The 15331-nt window shown below is 40.8% G+C and overlaps 1 protein-coding gene across 1 annotated transcript; it reads right to left on the minus strand.

The window, feature by feature from the left end:
* Nucleotides 1–2703: 2703 nt before the first annotated feature.
* Nucleotides 2704–4757, minus strand: LOC101474375 (acidic mammalian chitinase-like). The gene is given in 8 exon segments (XM_076884458.1): nucleotides 2704–3004; nucleotides 3086–3224; nucleotides 3317–3436; nucleotides 3518–3700; nucleotides 3819–3942; nucleotides 4025–4140; nucleotides 4604–4688; nucleotides 4690–4757. Coding segments are annotated over 8 exon segments (1062 nt in total). The 3' UTR covers nucleotides 2704–2777.
* Between the last annotated feature and the right edge of the window lie 10574 nt (nucleotides 4758–15331).

The following is a 15331-nucleotide window of genomic DNA, read 5'->3' on the forward strand; positions in this document are numbered from 1 at the left end:
GTTTGTCTGTATCACCTGTTTTATCATCTCTGCTGGCCGTGACGTGCATCACACTGTTATTACAGCGGCTGCACGCTAAGCTTTGGTTAAGTATGTTTCTGACCTCAGCACACAAACTGAGGTCTGGTCAAGTGCCTTTAGTTTAAATCATCTTCTGGCCACTCACACTTAGTGTATTACAGCCTATGTTGCTGAAGGACTAAATAGCATACAATTGTACACCTCAGGACTTCCAGTGGATGCAAGAGGTGGTCATTTTGTGCTGTAAAATAAGTAAGATTTTGAACTTTGATTTATTGTAGTGCTAATATTCAGTGCTGTCACACCATAATAACAGAGCCATCTATGCCCCAGCTTCAGTACAATCTGTAACACTGGCAGTTAGTAATTGTAACTCCTAGTAAATAGTAAATTTTGCTGCTTTTTAAAGCTGCTGTCAAAGACGCCAGCTGCTTTGTAAAAAAAAAAAAATGCTAACAATACAAAAAAAATGACTACAACTTGTGCATCCTCCTAAATGTTACTTTTTTTGCATTAACACTGGTAACAAACAGAAATACATTGTATTTATTTTTCATAGTTTGATGCAGGCACTATACTAATAAAGACTCCAATGGAAAGCCACAAAAGAAAACAACAAATTTTAATGTAACAGTTTACCAAAAAGACTTAGAAATGAGTCACATTTGACAGTATAGGCTGAAAAACAATATAATTATGCAGTATAATTAAGGGTTTCACCTTTTCTTTTCTTTTCTTTTAACTTCAAGCAGCATCACCTACGGGCAAATCTGTCTCTGAAAGAAGTCACAGATGGTTTCGTTTCTTTGAGTCCAGACAGTCTTTTATGCAATTTGAATAAAGAAAGTGATGAACTAGTTTGTCTAAATATGACTCATATGACTGTTCTTGCTGGAAAGATGTTAACAAGCTGTAACTGGTTATGTAATTACTTTTTCGCATGTAACTAATTGTTTTTTGCAGTTTCAAAATGTTATGTTCTTTTCACTGTTAAAATAGCATATATCTATACATACGTTATATAAAATGTTTAATATACAACTACAACTTTCAGGAACTAATAAATCACCTAATATTTTGGGGAGAGTTTAATACAGTACACACACTAAACTTGTGCCAAATGTATATTTGTTTGAAATATGTTTACTGCATGAATTGATAACTTTTGCATCTCCAGGTTGTGTATTTCACAGCATCTCTCCTTATGTGTTGATTCTGTTCCAGTTGAGAGGCGTGACACTGGAGGGAGCTGAAGATGACTGAGAGTGCTACACTGGTGCCCGTTTAAGCTTGGCTAAGCTGGCTGAAGCACAGGTAGGGACCTTAATATACCCTTATACAACACAGTGGCCATGGACCATTTCTTGTGTTTTATTGTGTACAAGTTTATGCATTTGAGTGTGACGCCACATAAATTCACTGAATAACTGTTGAGACATTTGAGTCTGGGCCAAGTTTACAAAAATATCTGTTCTACTAGCAAAAACAGTTTTGTTGTTGTTCTTTTTGTTTTTGTTTTGTTTTTTAGGTCTGGATCGATGCAGCCACAAAGACCCTTTTTTTCATGTCTATTGTCTGGAGCATAGTTTCCACAACATATAACTAAGTAAGTTTATGATTCCACTATGGAAATTCCACTATATATAGGTTATATCTGTTATTAAACTAACTTTAGGCTACTGTGATATGGGTTGATAACCTCTGTTTCATACATGAAGCCACCTTAGATTTGTCTGTCTTCATCCTGGAAGCCTAAATATCTCTGATATGTGTGAAATAGAGCAAATCTCTACGGTCTCTGATGTTAATTTCATGTTAGTTTTATGCACTGTGCGTGCAGGATTTGGGTCAGTCACTTATTGTGTAGGTCTGGCTGAGCTTTATATTACCTTATTTTGGTCCATTTTGTTCTTCATGCTTTTTGACTGTTGCTTTTCATTTCCTTTATTTGTAAGAGCTAATGCCCTCAGCTTTGAACCCAGGCCTCTCCATTAGTCTGGTGACATATGGTTTGCCTGCTCTAACCAGTGAGCTAACTGGGTGCCCTTCAGTTCAAGCTTTCTTGTCATTAGAGGTGATCATCTTCTTCACCACCTCGCCTGCTGGATGCCTCTCCTGGCATTTGTAGGGATGAATGTCATTCTTGGACCTTCCATATGTAACAAGGGTACAGTCTGTCTGCTCTTTGCTGACTGATGTTATTACCCTGCTTTCCTGAAGTGTGTGTGTATTTCTGAGATAGGCAGGAATATACTGGGAAACTTTAATCAACTACTTTGTTGCTGGCTGGGTGATGCTTATCTCAGCCTATATAAATCTTAGCTGCGACGCATGAAAGGCTTTACATTTAAGAAACTAATCTTCACAAGCGGTTTTAAAGGCTTTCCTCTGTTTTTGTGCTATCTATATTTCCAGTCTAATGCAAAAATAACTAAAAAATAAATAAATAAAACTTGTTTTTCTATTACAATGTATTTTATGCAGCTTTTATCGTGTTCTGCTTGTATTTCTCTTTTGGATGCAGAAGAGTGAATAGATGAATAAATCAGTTGCTGATGTTTGAGGCTTTTTGTTATTTAAGAATAACTTGATATTGATTTATTGATTTGTGGACCCATGAAAACAACTTCACAAAACAGAGATTCAAAGATTCTTTAAATGCTTTATTTAGGTTAAATCAATGGCAGGTGTTACACAGCCATTCTCTGTGTTGGTGGGTTAGTGGATTGTTTACCCAGCTCATGGATTCATTCATTTCACTGAGAGCGGGTGCAGCATTTGCAGCTGTCATCAAACACCTGGCCGGCAGTGCAGTACTGGATGTTGGTTTGTCCTTGGTTGCACTTGTAGAATTTCTTCTTGTCGGTCGGGTCGGGGAAGAGTCCGTTCTGCTTGCCAGCACAGAAGCCAGATCCTGTGGTGCCTCCACTGGGCTGCTGGCTTGGTGCGACTGCAGGTGGGGGGTTAGGCTGAGCTTTGCAGGCTGAGGAGAAAAATTAAAGAGATTAACAAAAGGGAAAACTTTTACATGTCTATTCCCAGATGATATGTGGTTCACGCATACAAGATTAAGTTCCTAGTCCACTTTTTAGAGTGTTGATGAGTGGGTTTCGCCCCTGGCCGCAAAACATGCCGGTGAAGTCGTCCAAAGCCAAAGTCCATACCACAGCTCCACCAAAACCGTTCTGCTTCAACCACTCAGTCTGCAAAACAGAAAATAAACCAAGTGTTTAATCAGCTTAAGAAATTAAAATTAAATAATGTAAATAAATTTTTAAAAAAGATTACTTCACACCTTTGCCTGGAAGCTCTTAATATTGTCATATCCAACCCAGACTCCCTGGTTATAGGCATAGGGCACGTTCTGGGCGTTGTCCCAAGCCTGTGTGGCTCCTTCCTTCAGGAAGGTGCAGATCTGGCGGGAAGAAAAGATTTAAACTAACATGCATGAACTCTCCTGCCTAATGTATGCATTCACACAGATTAGGAAATAGACCTCGTAGTAGGCCAAGAATCCAGTCTGACGAGTGAAATGTCCAGCAGGTCCAGGTCCCCTGGCAGGAGCTCCCACAGTTGTGTTAGAGGAGGCCAGGTGGAAAGTGGGGCCAAAAGTGGGGAAACCAACTAGCAGCTTCTCAGCTGGGGCACCATTGTTCTTCCAGTAATTCATAGCATAGTCCTTAAAACAAGAGAATACAGAGCAGTTTGTCTAACTCCTCCACAATAGTTATTTTTATTAACGCAAAGCAGGAGTAAAAAAATGTTTAAGACCGAGGAATAATGACGCCTTCACTTACCACATTGTAGTAGATCATGGATCCCTGGTCACTAGGGCCCTTATAGAGAGGGCTGTTCTCTCCAACATTATGTTCCCACAAACCATGGAAGTCATAGGTCATAACATGGATGTAGTCCAGCACACTTACAAACAAACACAGGTGCTAATGTTTAGTAAAGGCTGCGTTCTGGATGACAAATGTGGAGGTATGTAATGTGTGCTCACGCTCCAATCTGGTATGCAGAGTCAATCGTCTCCTTTCGAGCAGAGACAGCAGCAGTCAGCAACAGACGAGGACGGTTTGTCTTCTTTCCCTCCTCCTCAAAGGCTCTCATCAACTCCTACAGACAGGCGAGGAACAAAAAGCAGTTACAGCTGGTACATGATTGTTTTTCTTTTAAACACTGAGAAAGCCTGAGGTCACACCGTAGGCCTGTTAAAGTATAGATCAGTCGGGTGGCTTGTTCATGTGTTGCTCTCATCGCTACAGTAACAACTGCACACATTAACATTTAAATGGCTCTCTGGGTTTGCAGTCACCCACGCTGAAACGTAAAGGATATCTGTGTGGATGTGGAAGTTATCAGAAGACCTGATAATAAAAACTGGAATCACTCAGTAGTCTAGATTAAGGGTGAAATTTCAGGAAGACAAGTGCAGCATTTTGGCAAGAGGTCATTGATGTGATGACTCACCTTCATCTCTGCATTTTGGAGATCATAATCTCTTCTTCTTTGACTTTTGATATAACAATTTCTAGCTCGCCATAACTGGCACGACAGACAGCATACCAACACAACTGACCTGTAGCAAGACCGTGAAACGCTCCTTATCCTGAGGTGGGGAGCCCCGAGAACCAGGGTACTCCTAGTCGATATCCAGACCATCAATCGTAGTGATGCAGGAAGGTGATAATACTTTTGATGAAGGTCTGACGATGGGCAGCAGTGGAAACCATGGTTGTGAACCTAGTAACAGGAAGATACGCAATTTCAACTCGAGATATAGTTTTATCTTGGCGACAGTAGTGAACCTCAGGTCATTACAACATACTTTTGGGTGCCAAGGTTCCATCCACCAATGGACAGCAGAGTCTTTAGGTTGCTGTTCCTGTGAGCAGTAACAACATCCATGTTAAACTCTCAAAATTTTCTCTGTGCTTCTGTATATAAATACCCACATATGCCTTTCAGTTTATCATCCCTATAAGCATTTGTGTGTACTGACTGGTTTTTCAAAGCCTGAAACTCTCCATAGAGTTTCTCATCGTTTCAATCGTAGGCTTTGATCATGTTGTGCTCCATTCCCGCAAAGGTGTAGATGAGATGGTCACAAAGACATGGGTCAGTGTTGGTAGGAAGATAGTTGCCTGCCCCCAGATGGCACTGTGCCCGGCTAGTAAAATAACAGGATAAGATGTACGATGTTCCTGCAAGACAAGGAATAGTTCTTACACTGTAACTGAAATGTGTCTACACACATCAGCCTAACACTGAGTGGATAAAAGACACAATTACCTAACTGCACATGTAGCAAGAGAGCCCGTCCTGCAGAGAAAGGAGATCAAAAAGGGTGAAGAAGGAGAAGGCAGGTTAACTACTCAGCATCAATTTGTATTAACCAGCTGAATAGAGATATTCTGTTTAAATGTAAGAAAGTTTTTGAAGTTCAACTTACCGGTGCAGATGAGTCTGTCCATGTTGCCTACTGTATCAGAGAAACATCAGGACACTAACGCTCTTTATATAGCCCTCACTTCTTCAACGTATGCGTAATATTTGTTAACTATAGCTGATTTGGCTAATCAGCAAATGCGGAAAACAAAAAACATATTTGTTTGCGCAACACGAGCGTTTCATGAGATTTCCAGGAAACGCTGATAACCTTCAGCATGCCTTTCGATAATGCGTTCGTAGGTTAAATCAGATCTCTTTGAAGTTACTAAAATGGGTTGTTCTGTACATCACACTCAATTTCTTAAATGTACTTTTCGCCTAAAAGGGAAAAAGTAACAGAGGCACAACCGGTCTCGCTTAAATCATTAGGAGCAAAAAATTGAGGCACTCAAGGCAGATTTGAAATAAAAAGCCTTCAGTTCAGTTAAAGAGGCACTGACACGTATCGCCATATATTTTGCCTTGCTTCCAATATCTAACTGTTTTTCGAGGGAAGCTCCTGTAAATTTCACTGAAGCACCATTTTCCAAGTACAGTTTGATAGTGGTGTTTATGTGGTTGTCCTCTCTGCTGCGCTCCTTATCATCCTCACACACGGTTCATGATCAGTTATTAATGTTGTTTTGTACTTTAGAAGGGACATACAGACTTTTTGCCCTCTTCTATACTTGGAAGTAGATCAGTTGTTTTGTAATTACAATGGCAGATTCATACAATGCCAGCCAGCTGGAGCCTTTTCGTGGGGGGGGGGGGGGGGGGGGGGGGTGTTGTTTTATACATTCTATCTAGTCTTGATTTTTTCCGACCTTGGAAATCTGCCTGCTTTTGGAGACTGGCTTTGGGCCCACACTTCACACCAACACAACAGTGTGTTCATTCCAGGTGCTCTGGTTTTTTCCTGCAGTCCAAAGACATGCATGTTCGGTTAAATGGTGATTCCACCTACTGACCTACGTTCAGTAGGTGTGATCATGATTGTGAATAGCTGTTTGTCTTTTTGTCTTAGCCCTGCACTAGACTGGCAATCTGTCCAGGGTGTACCCTGCCTCTCTGGGTACACCCTGGACAGGCTCTAGACTCTAGAGCCTGTCCATTGAAGTTGGTCTACTCTAGAGTCTAGAGTAGACCAACTGCAATGGATGGATCCTTAAGCTATTGTTTTATGCTTATAAAGCTTCATTAACAGATACTGACTTTTAGTGATTAAAGGAAAAAATGCCTTAAATATAAAGTTATCCACACATGAAACCAAAAAAATTATTCAATATGAACAGTCTTTACAAGTGTTACAAGTTATACATATGGGCCATAGCTATACTAAGTGACAAGTGGGGTGATGAGACAGGCAGTTTGCATGGCATGGATTCTGCCTTATATGAACTAAGTTTGAACTAAGTCTACTGTATGTGTCTGAGTTTGTCTCCGTTTGTTAGCCAATAATGAGCTATCTCAGGCTGAAGTAGCTCATCATTAAAGGGTATTGAAATTTCAGCCTGGACTGAAGTGGTGGATTGGCTGGCATTGTCATCCTGAGAGCCATTGCTAGGATAGAAACACAATCAACGCTGAGCCAGTATCTGAGATGTGCATCATCATACTGCAGTTTCCACACAATGCTGAGAAATATATTTTCAAAGACGCACATTATCACCTCCAAACAGCGGGTAGCCACTGCAGTTTCACCATTGCGCTATTCATTAAACTAACAGTGAAAGCTACACATTTTCCACTGATATATGTGGCTGCACCACCGTTGCTTCATTAATGGCAAGGACTGTGTATTTGATATTTTTCCAGTAAAAGAGAGAAAAACATAATTTTTTTCCCGTAAAAGTCTGAAATATCTTTTTTAGATTTTTAAAAGAGCAATAATTTATCTGACACCAGTCACCACAAGTTGTAATGGACTAGAAGAATGAGTGTATGTTTGGATAAAATGTGAAAAAAAAAATGCACCACATCGATAAGTGCGTGGGAAAAACATGAGCAGAGTATTAGATGCACTGCTTAATATCACCACCAGAGAGAGTCAATAAGCTGCGTAGCAGCTGGGTCCATTTTGTGTGAGCTGTTAAGCAACAACAGGCTGTTTATCCACTGATTGTTTCAGTTCCCTCTGCAGTGATGTCATTTGCTCTTTAAAATAGCCAGAACTTTTAAAAGTCAGAAGCACGCTGCAGGCAAAACAGGTCTCGACCCCTGAAACATCAGAGCTTTTTCTTTTTTGCTGTACAGATAAATTACATTGAACCTACTGAACTGCAAACTAAACTCTTTCCTCTCTCTCTCTGTCTCTCTCACCATGGCAACCATGCACAGGGAGCCAGGCAATGAACACAAACCTGTTGCCGTCTCCCACGCAATACACACAGCTGCATAAAGCGCACACACATACACAGACAGGCACACAGTGCTAGTTGACAGTAGAGTGACATGTGAAAATAGTGATTAATCCTGGTGGTGTTAATGTCGCTGTGTTGCACCTTCTGTTGGAGAGCAAGGACAGAGATGCTGAGCAGCTCCCATCTTCACTGGGGTTTAAAATGAAATAACTGTTAAGGTTATATTTGTATCTTCATGCCTTTGCAGCTGAGGAACTTATCAGATCATGTGAGCTTCTCAGATATGTGAGAGTGCATATTTAAAACAGAGGGAACAAATGGCGAGAACAAGACTTTTTCTTTTCAGTTTGAGCATGGACGAATGTGAAAAATGAGCAGTGACCTCCGGGGGATGTAAAAACGGAGCCAGAATGAAAGCTGCCAAAAACTGCAGTTCTTCTAATGGCCACTTGAGGCTGGCTCCAAAAGCAACTCAGTCCCGTGCTAAAATGTGCAGCTTTGCAGCAGTGCCTTCTGCTTTTTTACCCTTCTTGTTGCTGCTGCAAGTGGGATGCTTTTTGTTCAGTTTTTCATAGCTCACCCGTTTACATGTTAGTAAGAGTTAAATACAGGGGCAGGGGCACTTTGAGTGAATGGTGGATGATGGCACAGGAAGCTGTAAAACATAGCTAGTTCAAGGTCAGGCCAATGAACTCAGCCTCTTAACTGCGTCTTTGCTTTTGGTGTCTTCTGGAGTGTTTTTAAGGAAATCTAATAAATAATATGACCTGATGTGTGGTTACATGTCATGTTCAACCAAGAACCATGTTTCTTAAAGCTGTTTATCAGCCTGCAGCCGCCTTTTATTATACAGTGAGTGGTTAAAACTAGCAAATGTGTACTGAAAGAAAAAAAACAAGACGAAAATGTAAATACTGTAAAAAGTGTAAACACTGCTCTCTGGTCAGTTTTCAGAACTGATCTCATTCTCCACCCTCACCGCCTCCCCACCCACATAATTCAGGCTTTTCAACAGCCCGTTGCTATTAGATACTGCTGGGCCTATCACCATGGCAGCAAATGCTCAATAATTTTCCCTCAACTATGTTTCCGTGTGCAAGCTCTCGCACATACACAACCCTCCCACATCACATTTAGCTGTGCAGAAACGTCCTTGAGTGTTCCCAGGTCCAGTTGGGGAACAGCCCACCTGCAAACAGAATTCAGATGCTGTGACAGGATCGAGATGCTCTGCTGCACATTAGAAGATGACTTGTTTTAAAATCATTTTTCAGAAGCAGGCTGTTACAGCATGACATAACGTGTTGCTGAATTTTTTTGTGCCACCATTCGCCCTGTGCATGTGTGGTTTTTCTGACGAATCGATCTCATTTCTTCCTGAAGTTTACAGAGCGCTTGCTTCTGCTCAGATGTGCTGAGAACAAAGAGCCTGTTTTCTTAAAAATGTAAATGATGTGACTCAGGATTTCGGCTCACTGACAGCTGAAGACATACAGTACTTTCAAAATATTTGCAAGGTTGTGTCAAAACACTGTCACTACTGCTGCAGCAATGAGCCAAATTTGTATATATGCTGCCATACTTCTGTCTTTAGTGTGTGCGTGACGCAAATATATTAATTTTCCTGCACACATTTACACTTCGTCCTTGCACCTGATCTATCAAAACCATTTTACCTCCAGTGTGCTAATAAGAAACAACTGTAACAACGGCCGTGACTTGAATGTCCACATCATGTGTCCATGTCTCAGGAAGCTGATGTCAGCTCAGGGAAGATGAAATGAACAAACAGAGAAAAAGAAAGGTGAGGCAGGGAAAGGAGAATTGGGAGAGTGAGAGGAGAGTTGGTGGCGGTGGTTTGGGGTGGGGGGTTTAGGCAGAGCTGATTTTCTTTCTCCAATAAAAGCGACAACCCCTCCTTGTTGCTATGGCGACCCCCTCTCTCTCCCTTCCTTTCAGCGAGCTACCACTTATCCTTGCTGCCTTTCAGTCAGCAGGGCATGTGGGTGTGCGTGCTTTTGTGTGTTGGCTCTTGAATGAATCAAGCAAATGAAGGGGAGAGCCATTAGAGACCCAAGTCAGACTATGTGACATGCACACACACACACACACACACACACACACATGCATGAAGATATATGTACACGGACACACACACACACACACACACACACACACACACACACACACACACACGCATGAAGATATATGTACGCGGACACACACACACACACGCATGAAGATATATATATGCACACACACACACACTTACATGCGTGAATACACATGCACACACACACACACACACACACATGCATGCATTATTACACATTAGTAATCATCATTTTGCAAAAAAAAAAGCTTCATACTTTTCCGTTGGCTGACTTCTGAGTTCTTTTCTTTTTCTCACTCTTTTTTGGCACTTTCGTTATCACAGCATATTCTGCAGGAGCGACTTGCTATCATCTACTTTCTTACACAACCATCTGGCTGACTTTCAACCACAATGCACCCACTCAAATTATAATGATAAACACAGCACTATATAAATGTATTTAACTTTTACTTCCTCTTTTTTTAAAACAAGCAAATTATAAGTGATTGGAGGATAGCCTCAAATCCAACTTTCATGTCACCACTGGCTGTGTTAAAATGTACTTAGAGGTCTAATATCAGATTACAACACAGAGAAAAGCTTTGCGACTACTGTTCTAATCTTGTTACTCTTCACTTCCCACCTTTAATAACCTCTCTAAGTGCTAAAACAGAAAATGCACGTCCTCATGTTAGTTTTTAACGGCTCCCAGCAACGTTTGACCCAGCGCAGACTCAGGATGTCCCGTCCCTGAACTTTTAATATTTAAAGCATGCATCTAAAAACTGATGGATTTTGGTGTGAGTGGTCAGGGGGTAATCATTCTTCATTATATTTTCTGTAATATATATATAGTAAGTAGCTGTGCTATCTAATATACTTCCTGTAATATAATACTGTATATGGGGACTGCTATTAATCTGTGGTCTCCCAAAAGCATGATCTGACAGTAGAAGTAGTCTAAGAATCCACTAATGGATTGCCATAAATATGGATGATCCTTGCAGGATGAGATGGGTGCTCTGATCGTGCTGGTGGAATATTTGCATGTATCAGTACTGACTTTTTATTAAGTCGTGCATTTCTATTTGAACCCACTGTGTTTTGTACTCTGCATTTACACTAGTGGATATACATTAAAACTGATCTAAGTCACGCTATGTTTGGCTATGTTTTTTTTTTTTTGTCTCAGTTCTTGAAGAAACTTGTCTTTAGAAGCTAAATGCTGCTACATGTTCACCAGTTAGTCGCTAATTATGTCTGTCTGCTATTTGGTGCTTGTTAGGAAGGAAGCTGGGAGGTTTTTTTTGGCGGGTTCAGTGAAAACAGCTCCTGACAGAGACAGGAAACAAAGAAAGATAGTCATGGTCTGGAAAGAAATTGAAAAAGTGATGTCAAGAAATGTAATCTGCAAAGCTTCCAGTTTACAAAGTCTAAAATGGTTTGTCCACAATCTGGAAAAAGAGGGGCTTTCTGATTCCCTAGCTTAACTGGTAACTTAAATGATCTGCATAAACACTATACAAACACAGTATATAAACACTATTCTTAAAAACAGAAAACTCTTGAAATTTAATATGGAAACATTGTTTGTCTGGAAACGGGAAACAAGAAGACTTTTATTGAAAAATGTTTTTGATTACCTATCCATGCACCCTGACCTCCTTGCTGTTTGGACTTGGTAAGTGTTTGTCTCACCTCAGTTCTTTAATCATGTCATATTCACCCTAAAGGGTGCCCCATCAAACTCGTTTTACATCATGTGCTGCTTAAATCCCAATTTCAGCTCAAGCGGGCCAGACCAGTTAAGCTAAAGTCCAATAAACAATTTTTTTTAAAAACGCACCTGAAAATCTGATTTTACAGAAGGTTTACTAGAATTTGTTTACTTGAATTTCCTGCAGTGCACTTTCAAAAATATGTTTCAGTTTTTTCACATTATGAAGACGCGCTGCTGTAGTAATTTAAAGAAACTCATTAGCACGCTCCATTGGGCTTTCACTGTAAGAAATAAAGAAATTAATCCTCTAATTAAAAAGGTTTTTTATGTCTTTTACTGTTAAATTTAAAAAAAACTTAATTGTTATTTAATGGAATATCAACACTAAGAAATCAGTTTACTTTCTGGTGTATGACCATGTTTTGTGTCTTAATAAGAAAGATGACAGAAAAACTAAAAAAAAAAAAAAAGTGTCCCCTCCCTCTTTGAAATGCTCAGATTTTTTTAAAGCCATACCGTGGGCCAGACTGGATTCTCTGACAGGCTGATTCTGGCCCCTGGGCCTTATGTTTGACACTCCTGCTCTAGATGGTGCAACACACTAATTCTTCAGTGTCATCAGGGGGTGACCAGCCTCACTAAAGTATAGCAACATTTTTGACAGGTACAAGTACACAGCTTATAGCGCACAGCATGCATTTATACTTGTCACTCAAAACAGCAAGTGTGTGTATTTGACTTTAGACAACGCATCTGGCTGGATAATGAAAACTGCTCTCATTTTTTAACGTTATAGCTCCTTCTGTAATGAAATCTTATACTTAAACGCAGTACTGTCATGCCTGTGACTGTTTGCTGATACTCGTGCGTACCAGTGAAACCACAAATCCTGTTTACAGATTAATCCCAGTTTGACTCCTGAGGATGAGCTTTCACCTTTCCTGTTGTCGCTGGAGTCCGTGTTAATTTAAAATACATATTCTATGCCGAGATGTGATTAGGGACCAATATTAGACTCACTTAAGTCATGCTGTTTGAGCTGCATACCTCTCTGCTCATCAGCGCACTCCATTAATATGAAAGGCAGGTTTTGGTTTTCAAGTCACATTTACTGTCAGCACTCAAATGCATCTCACTGCTGTAACTGAGGGTGCTATATGCAAAAAAAGACGCCACTTCAGTCTCTGTCTGCTTTGATTTTAAACCATTTATATATGATATAATATACACTGCACACCTCATTTGTATTGCTGAAGCCTGGAACATGCTACAGAGTAAACATTTATACTCTACCCTCTTTTTTTAGTCTATAGCCATGCCAAGTATTAACATACATATACACACACATATATATACACATATATATACACATATACACATATACATATATATGTATATATATATATATATATACACATATACACACATATATGTATATACACACACATATATATGTATATACACACACATATATATATGTATATACACACACATATATATATGTATATACACACACATATATATATATATACACAAACATATATATATATATATACACACACACATATATATATACACACACACATATATATATATATATACACACATATATATATATATATACACACACACACACATATATATATATATATACACACACACATATATATATATACACACACATATATATATACACACACATATATATATATATATACACACACATATATATATATATATACACACACATATATATATATATATATATATATATAGATATATATATATATATATATATATATATATATATATATATATATATATATATATATATATATGTGTGTGTATATGTATGTTAATACTTGGCATGGCTATAGACTAAAAAAAGAGGGTAGAGTATAAATGTTTACTCTGTAGCATGTTCCAGGCTTCAGCAATACAAATGAGGTGTGCAGTGTATATTATATCATATATAAATGGTTTAAAATCAAATCAAAGCAGACAGACGTGCTAGTTAACGAGAGACACCCGGAATGGCTAACTGAAGGCCGGACGGTCCTGATCCCCAAGGACCCCAAGAAGGGACCGGTCCCCTCCAACTACCGACCAATAACCTGCCTCAGTACTACATGGAAGCTCCTGTCAGGCATCATATCAGCTAAGATGAACAGGCACATGGGTCAATACATGAGCGGGACACAGAAAGGAATTGGCAAGAATACCAGAGGCGCAAAACACCAGCTACTGGTAGACAGAACAATCAGCCGAGACTGCAAGACCAGACTGACCAACCTGTGCACTGCCTGGATTGATTACAAGAAGGCCTATGACTCAATGCCCCACAGCTGGATACTGGAATGCTTAGAATTGTACAAGATCAATGGGACCCTAAGAGCCTTCATCAGGAACTCAATGGGGATGTGGCGTACAACACTAGAGGCCAACTCCAAGCCCATAGCACAAGTCACCATCAAGTGCGGGATCTACCAAGGAGATGCTCTGTCCCCACTGCTGTTCTGCATAGGCCTGAACCCCCTCAGTGAGATCATTAACAAGACTGGCTACGGATACCGACTACAGAACGGAGCAGTTGTCAGCCACCTCCTGTACATGGATGACATCAAGCTGTATGCCAAGAGTGAACGAGACATCGATTCACTGATCCACACTACCAGGCTATACAGCAATGACATTGGAATGTCGTTCGGACTGGAGAAGTGTAGTCGGATGGTAACAAAGAGAGGGAAGGTAGTCAGAACTGAGGGGATTGAACTACCAGAAGGCAACATTGCAGACATAGAGGACAGTTACAAGTACCTGGGGATCCCGCAGGCGAATGGGAACCATGAAGAGGCCGCTAGAAAGGCTGCAACCACCAAGTACCTGCAGAGGGTCAGGCAAGTCCTGAGGAGTCAGCTGAATGGTAAGAACAAGATCCGGGCCATCAACACGTATGCCCTGCCCGTGATCAGGTACCCTGCTGGGGTAATAGGCTGGCCAAAGGAGGAGATAGAAGCCACTGACATAAAGACAAGAAAGCTCCTTACCATGCATGGAGGGTTTCACCCCAAATCCAGCACCCTGAGGCTGTACGCTAAGCGGAAGGAAGGGGGCCGGGGACTGGTGAGTGTCAGCACCACAGTCCAGGATGAGACAACGAACATCCAAGAATACATTAGGAAGATGGCCGAGTGCTCAGTGAATACCTCAGGCAGCAGAAACCCAAGAAAGAGGAGGGAGACGAGGAACCATCATGGAAGGACAGGCCCCTGCACGGTATGTACCACCGGCAGATAGAGGAGGTGGCTGATATCCAGAAATCCTACCAGTGGCTGGACAAAGCTGGACTGAAAGACAGCACAGAGGCACTAATCATGGCAGCACAAGAACAAGCTCTGAGCACAAGATCCATAGAGGCTGGGGTCTATCACACCAGGCAAGACCCCAGGTGCAGGCTGTGTAAAGATGCCCCAGAGACAATCCAGCACATAACAGCAGGGTGCAAGATGCTAGCAGGCAAGGCATACATGGAACGCCATAACCAAGTGGCCGGCATAGTGTACAGGAACATCTGTGCCGAGTATAACCTGGAAGTCCCGAGGTCAAAATGGGAGATGCCCCCAAGGGTGGTGGAGAATGACCGAGCTAAGATCCTGTGGGACTTCCAGATACAGACGGACAAAATGGTGGTGGCTAACC

Source organism: Maylandia zebra, linkage group LG5 (genome assembly GCF_041146795.1).
Source record: "Maylandia zebra isolate NMK-2024a linkage group LG5, Mzebra_GT3a, whole genome shotgun sequence".
NCBI classification, from domain to species: Eukaryota; Metazoa; Chordata; class Actinopteri; order Cichliformes; family Cichlidae; genus Maylandia; species Maylandia zebra.